General features: G+C 49.5%; 1 protein-coding gene across 11 annotated transcripts in view; it reads left to right on the top strand.

Annotated features, from left to right (window-relative positions):
* DGLUCY (D-glutamate cyclase) overlaps positions 1-13,292 on the top strand; it is a 166,463-nt gene that overhangs the window by 124,823 nt on the left and 28,348 nt on the right. For all 11 annotated transcript variants that reach the window (XM_025391189.1, XM_025391188.1, XM_025391194.1 and 8 more), the window contains 2 exons: positions 7,019-7,279; positions 12,087-12,186. In XM_025391189.1, coding sequence (XP_025246974.1) covers positions 7,019-7,279; positions 12,087-12,186 — 361 coding nt within the window. The remainder of the gene's footprint in view (positions 1-7,018; positions 7,280-12,086; positions 12,187-13,292) is intronic.

The raw sequence follows: 13,292 nt of genomic DNA on the forward strand, positions 1-13,292 counted from the left end.
ATTTTTTTTTTTTTTTTTTTTTTTTTTTTTGAGACAGAGTCTCACTCTATTGCCCAGGCTGGAGTGCAATAGCGTGATCTCGGCTCACTGCAACCTCTGCCTCCCGGGTTCAAGTGATTCTCCTGTCTCAGTCTCCTGAGTAGCTGGGATTACAGGCACGCACCACCACACCCGGCTCATTTTTGTATTTTTAGTAGAGATGGGATTTCACCATGTTGGCCAGGCTGGTCTTGAACTCTTGGCCTCCCAAAGTGCTGGGTTTACAGGCGTGAGCCACTGTGCCCAGCCTTGCTTTCTTTTTTGTTTGTTTGTTTGTTTGTTTGTTTGTTTTGAGACAGAGTCTCGCTCTGTCGCCTGGGCTGGAGTGCAGTGGCCGGATCTCAGCTCACTGCAAGCTCCGCCTCCCGGGTTTATGCCATTCTCCTGCCTCAGCCTCCCGTGTAGCTGGGACTATAGGCACCCGCCACCATGCCTGGCTAATTTTTTGTATTTTTAGTAGAGACGGGGTTTCACCGTGTTAGCCAGGATGGTCTCGATCTCCTGACCTCGTGATCCGCCTGTCTTGGCCTCCCAAAGTGCTAGGATTACAGGCTTGAGCCACCGCGCCCAGCCCCAGCCTTGCTTTCTTCTTTGTGGCTTTTTCATTTTTTTTTTTTTTTGAGATGGAGTCTCACTCTGTCGCCCAGGCTGGAGTGTGGTGGTACAATCTCAGTTCACTGCAACCTCCACTTCCCAGGTTCAAATGATTCTCCTGCCTCAGCCTCCTGAGTAGCTAGGACTATAGGCACGTGCCACCCCACCTAGCTAATTCTTGTATTTTTAGTAGAGACAGGGTTTCACCATGTTGGCCAGGCTGGTCTCGAACTCCTGACCTCAGGTGATCCACCCATCTCAGCCTCCCAAAGTGCTGGGATTTACAGGTGTAAGCCACCACGCCCAGTCGTTTTTGGCTTTTTCTTGTTGTTCTAAACTTTAAACATGTGAGGAAGTTCGTTGAGTTTGTTTGCTGGGCATGTTGCCAGCCAGAAGCAGATGGAGTTAGGTAGGTAAGAAAAAAAGAGAGAATGGTTTCTAGGTAGGCAACTGCCACCATTTAAAAAAAGTTATTTATGTAGTTTATTATTATTATTTAGAGATGGGAGGGCGGTGTCTCACTGTGTTGCCCAGGTTGGTCTTGGACTCCTGGGCTCAAGTGATTTTCCCGCCTCAGCCTCCCAAAGTGCTGGGACTATAGGCGTGGACCACCCAGCTTGTCTTCTATGGGTTTAATGATGTCCCTAATCTCTCCGTTTTGTGCCATTGCCCTGGGATTGGGCATGTAATAGATTATTTGTATACTAGGCAGCAGGGATAGTGTTAGGGGCAGGATTACTTCTCTGGGGATCCCAGTGGGGCAGGACCCTACAGCCACAGCCTCACAACAGTTTGCAGTCAACTTGTATATTGTATAACGCATCTCAGAGGAAGGATAGCCCTTCTGTGGCTTTGGAACCACTGGCCTTCTGTACATGGGAGAGGGCTGGTGAGATCCCCTAGGGGACCTGCTGATTCCAATTAGTTGTTTATTTTATTTTATTTTATTTTTTGAGACAAGGTCTCACTGTTGCCCAGGCTGGAGTGCAGTGATGCAATCTTGGCTCACTGTAACCTCCACCGCCTAGGCTCAAGCAATCCTCCCACCTCAGCCTCCTGAGTAGCTGGGACTACAGGCCGGCACCACCATACCCGGCTAATTTGTTGTTGTATTTTTAGTAGACACGGGGTTCTGCCATGTTACCCAGGCTGGTCTCAAACTCCTGAGCTCAAGTGGTCTGCCCATCTCAGCCTCCCAAAGTGCTGGGATTACAGGCGTGAGCCACCATGACTGGCCGTGCTGATTGCAGTTAGAAAGAGGTTTGCTGAAAGCTGGTTGAGGGGCTTTTAACTTCCAGCTGTGTCTTCATTTAAGGGCTGAATTTCTAATCCCAGGTGGCCAGTAGAGACTGCAGTTTCACCTGCCATTGTGCGGGGTAATTTCCTTTGTTGGCAAACACTCATGAGAGAATTATGGCATAGACCATACCTCAGTTTCCTCATCAGCATAACAGGAGTAATGACAATTATGCCTCCCTCTCTGGGTTGTGATGCATAAAAAGGATGATGTCACCTACCAAGTTGTACTGTGCCAGGCATCAGGCTGCTAGCAAGCATTTAAGCGTTTCATCTTGTTAAAGTCTCCCAATGACTATGTGAGGCAGCTATGATTAACTTCATTTAACAGGTGAGGAAACTGAGGCAGATAAGGTCCAGAGACTTACCAGAGTCCACATACCTAGTAGGTGGTCAGGGCAGAACTTGAACCCATGTCTGCTGACTTCAAGCCCATGATTTATAAATATCAGCTAAATTAGAATCTGAATGTAAACGGTAAGTCACAGTCTTGCCTGGGCAGTTGAAAGAGTGCTCCAGTGACTCCTGGTTCACACCCCAGTCCGTCTTCTGGACCTTCTCATGGGCCGTGCTCCTAAACCTGGGGTACAAACCACCCTTGGCACCTGGAATGACTGGAGAGAAGGCATATGTGGCCTCCCCACCAGCCCACGTGACTCTCATTCCCCAAAGTCAGGTGGACTGGTGGGGAGATCCAGGTAGCTACCTGGATCAATGGTGGCCGACCTCCGTGGATTGCTGAGGGGTGAGGCCAGCCTGCACATCAGCAGTCAGCTCTCTGGGCCAGACTCCCAGGGCCCAGACAGGACTGATTCCAGTGCCAGTTTAAAGCCTACAGCAGCTGGGCAGAGCCCCAAAACAGACAGACTGAGACCTTCCCCTGCTGGCCAGCACTGTCACGAATCTGACAGTGCAGACCAGCCCTAGAAATGCCTAATTCTTGGGAGGCTGAGGTGGGAGGATCACTTGAGGTCAGGAGTTCAAGACCAGCCTGGGCAACGTAGAGAGATCCTATCTACAAAAAAATAAAAAAATTAGCTAGGTGTGGTGGTGTCACACACCTGTGGTCCCAGCTACTGGGGAGGCTGAGGTGTGCAGATTACTTGAGTTCAGGAGGTTGAAGCTGCAGTGAGCCGTGACTGCACCACTGCACTCCAGCTTGGGCAATAGAGCAAGATGTGAGAGAGAGAGAGAGAGAGAGATGGAAAGAGGGAAGGAGGGAGGGAGGGAAGGAGGGAGGGAGGGAGGGAAGGAAGGAAGAAAGGAAGAATGGATGGAGGGATGGATGTAGAGATGGGATCTCCCTATGTTGCCCAGGCTGGTCTTGAACCCCTGGGTTCAAACAATCCTCCCTCCTCAGTCTCCCAAAGTGTTGAGATTATGGGCAGGAGCCACCGCTCCTGGTGCTCTGGGTGGATATATTTTTTTTAATTTCTGCCGTACCTTCTTCTTCACAAAACTCTTACCCAAGCTGATGGCTCTCCATTTAGCACAGGGTCATGAGGGAAGATGAATTATTAACTCTATCATTAGCTCAGATTTAAAAAAAAAAAAAAGTAATTGGGAAGTAAATTTATTGCGGACGTGGTGTGCCCACTGCTTAATAAAATGAGCTAAGAGTTCAGCCACAAACACCGTCCATCAATGCTGTGCAGACTGCAAGATGAAGCTTGAAGAATGATGCTGGGGGAGGCAGATTTACAGTTGTTGGATGTGTTGATGTCATCTGTTAAGGACCGTCTTTAATCCTCAAGAACAACAGATGCTTTTGATCCCCACTATATTAAATAAGCAGATAGAAGATTCATAACAGCGTCTTGAGCATTACTCACTGGGCATAAGAATAGGCCCACTCAGTCATTTTTTTTTTTTTTTTTTTTGTTTGTTTGTTTTTGTTTTGAGGCGGAGTCTCGCTCTGTCACCCAGGCTGGAGTGCAATGGCCGGATCTCAGCTCACTGCAAGCTCCGCCTGCCGGGTTTACGCCATTCTCCTGCCTCAGCCTCCCGAGTAGCTGGGACTACAGGCGCCTGCCACCTCGCCCGGCTAGGTTTTTTTTGTATTTTTTAGTAGAGACGGGGTTTCACCGTGTTAACCAGGATGGTCTCGATCTCCTGACCTCATGATCCGCCCGTCTCGGCCTCCCAAAGTGCTGGGATTACAGGCTTGAGCCACCGCGCCCGGCCCACACTCAGTCATTTTTGAGAGGATGTTGGCTTGCATTTGAGGTGCCTGGGGAATATGAAGGGATATAGGGTTTATAGTAATGATTTTAGCACTGATGATAAAATCATCATAAATTGACCAATACAGTCAACTGTATTGACCAATTTACAGTTGACCAAGTTCTCACTCTCCTCTTCTCCCTCTGGTGCTCATGCACCCTAGGAAGTAGGTTACATCCCAATTTTTTTATTTAAAAATGTTGTTATTCTTCTCCTCGCCCCCCTCCATTTTTTGAGACAGGGTCTTGCTCTGTCACCCAGACTGGAGTGCAGTGGTGCGATCTCAGCTCACTGCAGCCTCTGCCTCCCAAGTTTGAGTGATTCTCCTGCCTCAGCCTCCTGAGTAGCTGGGATTACAGGTGTGCACCACCATGCCCGGCTAATTTTTGTATTTTTAGTAGAGATGGGGCTTCATCATGTTGGCCAGGCTGATCTCGATCTCCTGACCATGGATCAGGTGATAGATCAGGTGCTCCATCCGCCTCAACCTCCCAAAGTGCTGGGATTACAGATGTGAGTCACCGCGCCTGACCTAAAATTTCGTTTTACAAATGTTCTGCTGTTTTATTTATATGCTGTTATTTAATACCATAAACAATGCGGTGATGAATATCCTTCTGTTTGTGAACATGCCCATGATGACTTTGTTAGGAATAGTGGGCACAAGAAGTGACTCGCTGGCTCCAGTGGAATACACAAATCTAAGAGAGAAATCACCCTCCAGATAGCACTGCTCCAGTGTCCACTCCTCCCAGCACACTATGTGAGGGACTATGTCCCCGTGACCCTCCTACACCTGGACTACCTCCCATTCTCCATGTGGGAAAACTGAGGCTCAGAGAGGTCAAGGGATGAGGCCAAGGTCACACAGCTACAATATGCCAGCACCTGGACTGGAATGCAAGTTTCCTGGTACTAAGTCTGGAACTGTTCCTCCATAACAGAAATCCAAACCCCATGTCGTCTTCTTTTTTATTTTTTTATTTTTTGAGACAGAGTCTCACTCTGTTGCCCAGGCTGGAGTGCAGTGGCACGATCTCGGCTCACTGCAACCTCCACCGCCCAAGTTGAAGCGATTCTCCTGCCTCAGCCTCCTGAGTAGCTGGGATTACAGGCGCCTGCCACCGTGCCTGGCTAATTTTTGTATTTTTAGTAGAGATGGGGTTTCACTATGTTGGGCAGGCTGCTCTTGAACTCCTGACCTCGTGATCAGCCCGCCTTGGCCTCCCAAAGTGCTGGGATTACAAGCGTGAGCCACCCCACCCAGCCAACCCCGTGTCTTTCATATTCTCCAGGCACCTCAACTGTAAGCCAGCATCCTCTCACGTCCTTTCAGTCCACTGCTGATTTCAGCCACCGCCAGAGTGGAAGTTCTGTGTCACACACTCTGCCTTCGCATGCACTGTTTTGCTCTGAGGTGACCTGAATGTAGACAAAGGCACAATGGAACCTCATGAGAGTGGCTGCCTGGCTTGGTGGCCACTGGTGGGCATCTGTAGCACACACCGCAGCTTCCCCACTCGTATCCTCTGGGCCACCTGGGTTCACTTGCATAGAATTATGGGTGGCTCCCAGCATGACAGCCTCTTACCTTAGGGGTTCGGGTCTCTCTGCTCCATCTGAGGATGCCCTCTGTCCCTCCAGAGTCTCCCTCATCACAGCAGGCACAGCCTGGAGGTGCAGAGGACTCAACGCCCTAACGGGCAGGTGGGTAAATGCCCAGTCTCCCTGTCCTCCGAGGACCCCACCGTTTCTTAGAGAATCTCAAGCCATGCTGAGCCCTGGTTGCCTTTGAAGTTAACTTGCTCACTCACAATCCTTTGCTGTTTTTTTCCCCTTTCCCCATCTTCTTGCTTTCATTTCCTGGAATCACCTCCCACTGAAATACTTGTGCCCAGGTCCTTGTGCTAGGGGTCTTCTTTGAGGGAATCCCCAGCTAAGACAGTACTGTTTCCCTTCCCTCTTATGTTTTCCCTGTATTAGTTAGAGTTTGCTAGATTGCTGTAACCTAGAAGCCCCGGGATGCTTTGCTCAAATACAACAGAAATGTGTTCCTCTCTCACACAGCAGGCCAGGGTGGGTCTTCCAGGGTGAGTGTCCTGGGTCAGCAGGAAGGGGACCTGCCCCACTCAGTCACTTAGGGACCCTGCAGGTCTGCCGTTACATCCTGTGACCCCCAGGAGGTTCTGGTTGTCAATACTCCAGCCGCCAGGAAAAGGGAACGAGCTTGGAGGTGCATGTGGAGGTGCATGCCAGGCCCAGAGGTGGCATGTGTCACTTCCATCACGATCCAGTAGAGAAAACCCAATCTTGCAGCCACACCTGACTGAAGGGAGGCTCCTCAGCCATTCACCCCTCTCTCTCTCACTGCTGGGGTCAGGGAGCGGGGGTAGAATACACTGTGGTGAGCAATTTGCAGTATCTGCCGCAGCCCTCAAAAAAACAAAGCAAACAAACTAAAACCCCAAACTACTCTTACTATAAAGTTTCTACTTTAAAAATAATCACTTTTGGCTGGGTGTGGTGGCTCACGCCTGTAATCCCAGCACTTCGGGAGGCCAAAGTGGGAAGATCGCTTGAGCCTAGTAATTTGAGACCAGACTGGGCAACATAGCAAGGCCCTATCTTTTAAAAAAGTGCCAAAAAAAATTAGCGGTATGTGGTGACGCGTGCCCAGCTACTTGGGAGGCTGAGGCGGGAGGATCACTTGAGCCCAGGAGTTCAAGGTTGCAGTGAGCTGTGATCATGCCACTACATTCCAGCCTGGATGACAGAACAAAACCGCATCATAAATAAATAAATACATAAAAACAATTTTAAAAGTAAAGAGTCAGTTTTACATTCTATTTTATTTTTGTCATTTCAGGGAACCGGGGGATTGGACACCTGCTCTGTAAAGACGAGCTGCTGAAGGCCTCTCTCTCGCTGTCCCATGCCCGCTCAGTGCTCATCACCACTGGGTTCCCGACGCATTTCAATCATGAGCCTCCGGAAGAGACAGATGGCCCACCAGGAGCTGTTGCTCTGGCCGCCTTCCTGCAGGCCTTGGAGAAGGAGGTAGCCATAATCGTTGACCAGAGAGCCTGGAACTTGCACCAGAAGATTGTCGAAGACGCTGTTGAGCAAGGTGAGCAGTGAGATGCGCTTGGTCCATTTCCCCAGATGGGCTTTGTGGACGGAGGCTGGAGTGAATCCGCATCTGCAGCACAGAGCATTCTCCTTCCAGCTCACAACTCCGTTGTAAGCTGCATAGCCCGATTTTATAGACGAAGAGACCGAGGCTCTGGGAGGTCCAGGGGATTTTCCCAGGTGGAAATGGCGAGCTGGAATTTGAACTTGGATCCACCAGGCTCCAAAGCATGGGATCCTTCCTGCACACCTGCTGTTCTCCCTGTGCGATGGGGGGAATGATCTGCCGAGTATTAGCCACCAGGGGCAGCCCTGGACCACCAGAGCTGGGGAGGGTAGTGGAGTGTGAAGTGGCTGAAAGGCTCAGACAGCAGTCCCACCTGGTTGTGATGGGCAGGGCTGCACCTGGAGCACCCAGTGGGCGTTATTGCTGCAGGTGTTGGAGACTCGAGGCTGTAATTCCACTATCCGTGTAACCGAATCAGCCTCAGGCTCAATGTGAACAAGCGCCGCTCACCTCACCTCCATCCTGCAGGAAGTGTTATCAGGCATGAGCTGGAAACCTGGTGAATCTCACCTGCCTCCCACTGCCGATCACTCTGTGTCCCTCAGAATGCATTCTTCAGAGGTATGTTTCTTCCTTTTAGCATTTAAAAAGGGCTTTAAACCCAGTAAGGCATACCCTAAAGCAGCCATTATGTCAGAAGTTTCCAAAAGCCTGTGTCTGTACATGCAGAATCCATTTCATGCAGCAAATGTATGTTGAGCTCGAGTATGTGCCAGGCACTCTGTTAGGTTCTTGAGATCCACCCGTGAGCAAAACTGACAACAGTCCTGCCCCCACGGAGAGTATCTTCCAGCAGAGTGTGACAGACAAGAAACAACATGTAAGATGAAGGCACAGTGTGTTCGAGTGATGATGCCATGGGGAAAATGGACCAGGATGAGGAGACTAGAGAGTGAGGGGCTGGGCGGTGGCAGCAGTGGGGGACAGCTGTCACTTTAAACAGGATGGCCAGGAAGACCCCCTGGAGGAGGTGGCCTTTGACTCCAGAATTCAGGTTGATGATGAGGGCGTGAGGCTTGGGCTGGCTGAGGGAAGGGCATCCTGGGCTGTGGCAATGGCTGGGGCAGAGGCCATTAGGTGGAGTGGGGGCCAGTGGGTTTAAGAAAGGATGATATGCTGGCTGACTGGCCTGGAGTGAATGAGGAAAAGGGACAGAGAGGTAACAGGGACCAGATGGGGCAGGGCCTCACAGGACCCTGTGGGCAGCTGGGCTTTTGTTCTGGGTGAGATGGGGAGGCTGGGATTTCTCTGAGTGGGGGACAGCCGTGTTCTGTGTGAGTTGTAAGCGATCACTGGGGTGCAGAGACAAGGGTGGAAATGGGAGACTGGTGAGTTATGGAAGGTGGGAGAGGAGGACGGTTTGGAGTGGGGGTGCCTCATGGCACATCCCTTCAACCCCACTTCTGATTTCAGCCGCCACTGCAGTGGAAGTTCTGAGTCACATTGACCGGATTGGGCCGCCCACAAGCTAGGGCCCTGCAGGGCCTCTCCAAAGCTGTGTGGAGTCACTGGCTGATGGCTTCAGGGCACCCTCAACCCCTGGGGGACAGGACCTGAGGTTAAATGACCTGTCCCCTGTCTTTTGGACACTGGTGGAACTGAGCCCCCACTCCCTAGAGCAGCAACCTTGAAGGTGCACGTTCCCTCCTTCCCAGCCTCACTCTCCCTGTTCCTCCCACATGCTTCCTGGCACCATCTCCCAAGAGACCATCTGCACCCACGTCTCAAGTTCTGGTTTCAAAGGAACCTAAAGAGACACTAGGTACAGATACAGAGGGCAGGGGGTATTGTGAGAAGTAGCCAGATGCTGTATCTATTTTGCAGTCAACATGATTTCCAGATGGATGGGATGTGGGTGTGAGGAGAAGGATCAGGGCTTGCTCTAAGGTTTGCGGCCTGGTAACTGAAAGGATGGAGTTGCTGTGAACCGAGATGGGGAAGACTGGCATGTTTAGGGGTAAATCAAGAATCCAGGTTTGACATTTGCGCCCTGATGGAGGGATTGTAAAATGGTGCAGATGCTATCAAAAACGGATGGCAATGGCTCAAACAATTAAAAATAGCAAATACCATAGGGTCCAGCAATTCCACTTCCAGGCATATACCCCCTAAAAAGGAAAGCAGGGACTCAGAGGTATTTGTCCCCCCATGCTCATAGCACTTTATTTGCGATAGTCAAGAGGAGGAACCAAATCAAGTGCCCATCGATGGATGAATAGATAAACAAAATGTGGTAGATAATTATTACTGAGCCTTAAAAAAGCAGGAAGTTCCGACACATGCTATAACATAGATGAACCTTGAGGACATCTTGAGAAGTGGATTAAGCCAGTCATATTGTATGACTCCACTCATATGACGTGCCTGGAGTAGGCAAACTCATAGGGCAGAAGGTAGAGTGGTGGTTGCCAGTGGCTGGGAGGAGAGGGGAATGGCGAGTTGTTTATAGGTACAGGGGTCCAGTTTGGGATGATGAGAAAGTTCTGGAGATGAATGGGGGTGATGGTTGCACAACGATGTGAACATACTTTATTCTACTGAACTTGAAAATGGCTAAAACAGGCCAGACGCAGTGACTCATGCCTATAATCCCAGCACTTTGGGAGGCTGAGACAGGCGGGTCACTTGAGGTCAGGAGTTCAAGACCAGCCTGGCCAACATAACAAAACCCCATTTCTACTAAAAATACAAAAATTAGCCAGGTGTGGTGGCGCACACCTGTAATCTCAGCTACATGGGAGGCTGAGACACAAGAGTCGCTTGAACCCGGGAGGTGGAGGTTGCAGTGAGCCGAGATCATGCCACTGCACTCAAGCTTGGGTAACAGAGTAAAACTGTGTCTCTAAATAAATAAATAGGCTAAGATGGTAAATTTTATGTTGCATGTATTTTACCATAATTTTTAGAAGAATGCATGTTTGACCCTCTTAGGCATGAGGTGTCTATTAGCCACACAGTGGAGAAGTCAAGGAGGCAGTTAGTGATATATAAAGGGTTCAGGAGAGCAGCACGGGCAAGGAGAAATTGGGAAGCTGTTGGCGTGTCAGTGGGCTCCCAAGTCAAGATACTGGGTGAAATCACCGTGGGAATAAATGGAGGCAGAGCGAAGGACCCAGGATTGCGTCCTGGGTCTCCCAGTGTTAAGAGGACAAGGAGAAGGGCAGAGCAGGTAGTGAGGGAGATGAGAAGGAGCGGCGCTGAGGCCAGAGGAAAGGCGAGGGGCTGTGTTTCCGCAGAGCAGAGATAGGCCTCGGGAGGAAGGGCTGGCAACGGCATAGAGCACCACTCGCAGGCCAACCCTCATTTCCATCGGACAACGGCGTTGCCGGGTATTTTCAGCTGTCCCCTTCCCAGAAGTCGCTCTGCCCTCTCTGCTCACCTGACAGCCTGGCTTGGAGATGCCTGCCAGACTCCACTCAGAGCTGGGTCTTGTCTCTCGTCCTCATGGGAGCTCAGAGGGTGGAATTTGCTATATTGGATTTTGCAGAACTTCCATTACATTTGGATGAAGAACGTAAAAGCAATTTGGCCTTTTAATGAAAATTGTTTCAGCTCCCTGCCGTCTTAAGCTCTGTGTGGAGACTTTGTGTTTGGCCAGTGTATATGCTGGGATTCTACCCCAACCTGCTGTGAGATAGATCAGTTAATGAAAACCAAGTTCATTTTATTTTATTTTGGGATTTTTTGTGTATTTCCCACGTATTCTACAACAATATGTGTTCTTTTTGTAATTAAAAACTCCTATTTTTAAGAGTCAAATTCACTTTGATTCACTTTTGGAAATCACTCCAATATAAGTAAGTAACCCAAGGCACAGACTCTGGGAATTTCCTTCAGTTGTTCTTAACCTTCCCTGAAGGTATGCAGGAAGGTGGGGAGTGGGTGGGAATTTGGGGTGAGAATTGGAGCTATGAAACTGATATATATACATGGCCTTGCCCAAGTTGTTTGGCATCTCTGAGCCTCAGTTTTCCTCCTCTTTAAAACGGGGATAAGGATGGTTTTTGGGGTTTTTTCTTTCTTTTTTTTTTGAGATGGTGTCTCGCTCTGTTGCCCAGGCTGGAGTGCAGTGGCGTGATCTCAGCTAACTGCAACCTCTGCCTCCCAGGTTCAAGCAATTCTCCTGCCTCAGCCTCCCGAGTAGCTGGGACTATAGGCGCCCGCCACCACGCCCGGCTAATTTTTTGTATTTTTAGTGGAGTTGGGGTTTCACTGTGTTAGCCGGGATGGTCTCAATCTCCTGACCTTGTGATCCGCCCACCTCAGCCTCCCAAAGTGCTGGAATTACAGGCATGAGGGACCGCACCCAGGCCATGATGGTTTTTATCACATAGAATTGTTGTAAAAATTAAATCAGAGTATTCACATTGAGTGCGTAGCAGAGGGCTGGCACACTGTCACCAAGGGCACATAAATGTGTGCCCAGCCCTCGTGATGGCAGTGGGCCAGAACAGGCACTGTTCCCGCAGTATTATGGGCACCTTGCATGGAGCATATCTGATAGGCTGTATTAGCCCGATTCTGCCTCCACCCCTGTCAACCCTAGAGTTTACCCAGGACCAAAAGTCAACTTAAGTATCCTCTGTGCCGTGGCCTCGGCTTACCTAACATGTTCTACAGATAGATGTTGTTCAATAACAGTAATGATAGCCTTCAAAGAAGCTTTTGAAAAGCTAACGTGAATTTCCAAAATCCAACACTAGAGCTGATGTGTGCCCCGCTTGTCTTTATTTTCAAGGTGTTCTGAAGACACCAATCCCGATATTAACTTACCAAGGTGGATCAGTGGAAGCTGCCCAGGCATTCCTGTGCAAAGACGGAGACCCACAAACACCTAGGTACGTATGTCCCGTTCCAGTTTAAGTGGCGGATAGTAGAAACGCCCATATGCGCTCTTAGCCAGCAAAGCTGAGCCTTTCAGAGGGAACGAAGCCATGAGCCAAGGAAGATGGGTTCTCATGGACCAGACTAACAAATGAAGCTGGGGGGTTTCAAGGTGTTCTGGGGGCCTCACAGAGCATCTCTGGAAGTAACAGATCCCTGGTCAGTAGAGAGGGACAGCATATCTTCCTGACAGAGGGGAGACATAGAAGTAAAAAATAAAGACTAGAAGTTTCTCAGTCTCAAACTATGGGTCATGACATGTTAGATAATAGTGAAATCATTTCAGTTGGGGTATCCAGCACCTTTGGAAAATGAAATAGAAATACAGCATCATTGTATATCTTGTATAGTAATGGTAAGTACTCCCTCATAAGACTGTGTACGTGCAAGTGTGTGTATTTCTTACTATGTGTTATGGTCAAACTTTTTTGTTTTTTTGGATAGGGGGATGGAGTCTTGCTCTGTCGCCCAGGCTGGAGTACAGTGGCACGATCTCGGCTCATTACAACCTCCACCTTCCAGGTGCCAGTGATTCTCCTGCCTCAGCCTCCCAAGTAGCTGGGATTACAGGCACACACCATCACACCCGGCTAATTTTTCTATTTTTAGTAGAGATAGGGTTTCGCCATGTTAACCAGGCTGGTCTGGAACTCCTGACCTCAAGTGATCCACCTACCTCGGCCTCCCAAAGTGCTGGGATTACAGGTGTGAGCCACCGTGCCTGGCCTCTCTGAACCATTTTTAAGCTTACACTTCAGTGGCATAAAAGTACACTCACAGTGCTGTGCAGGCATCATCTCCATCCATCTTCAGAACTCTTTTCATCTTGCAAAACTGAAAGTCTGTGCTCCATTCAAAGATAGTTCTCCATCTCCTCCTCAACCCAGCCTCTGGCAACCACAATTCTACTTTCTGTCTGTCTGAGTTTGACTATTTGAGGCACCTTGTGTAAGTGGAATCATCCAATATTCGTCCTTTTGTGACTGCTCATTTCACTTAGCATAATGTCCTCAAAGCCGATGTCGCAGCATGTGCCAGAATGTCCTGCCTTTAGAAGGCT

Source organism: Theropithecus gelada, chromosome 7b (assembly GCF_003255815.1).
Source record: "Theropithecus gelada isolate Dixy chromosome 7b, Tgel_1.0, whole genome shotgun sequence".
NCBI lineage: Eukaryota > Metazoa > Chordata > Mammalia > Primates > Cercopithecidae > Theropithecus > Theropithecus gelada.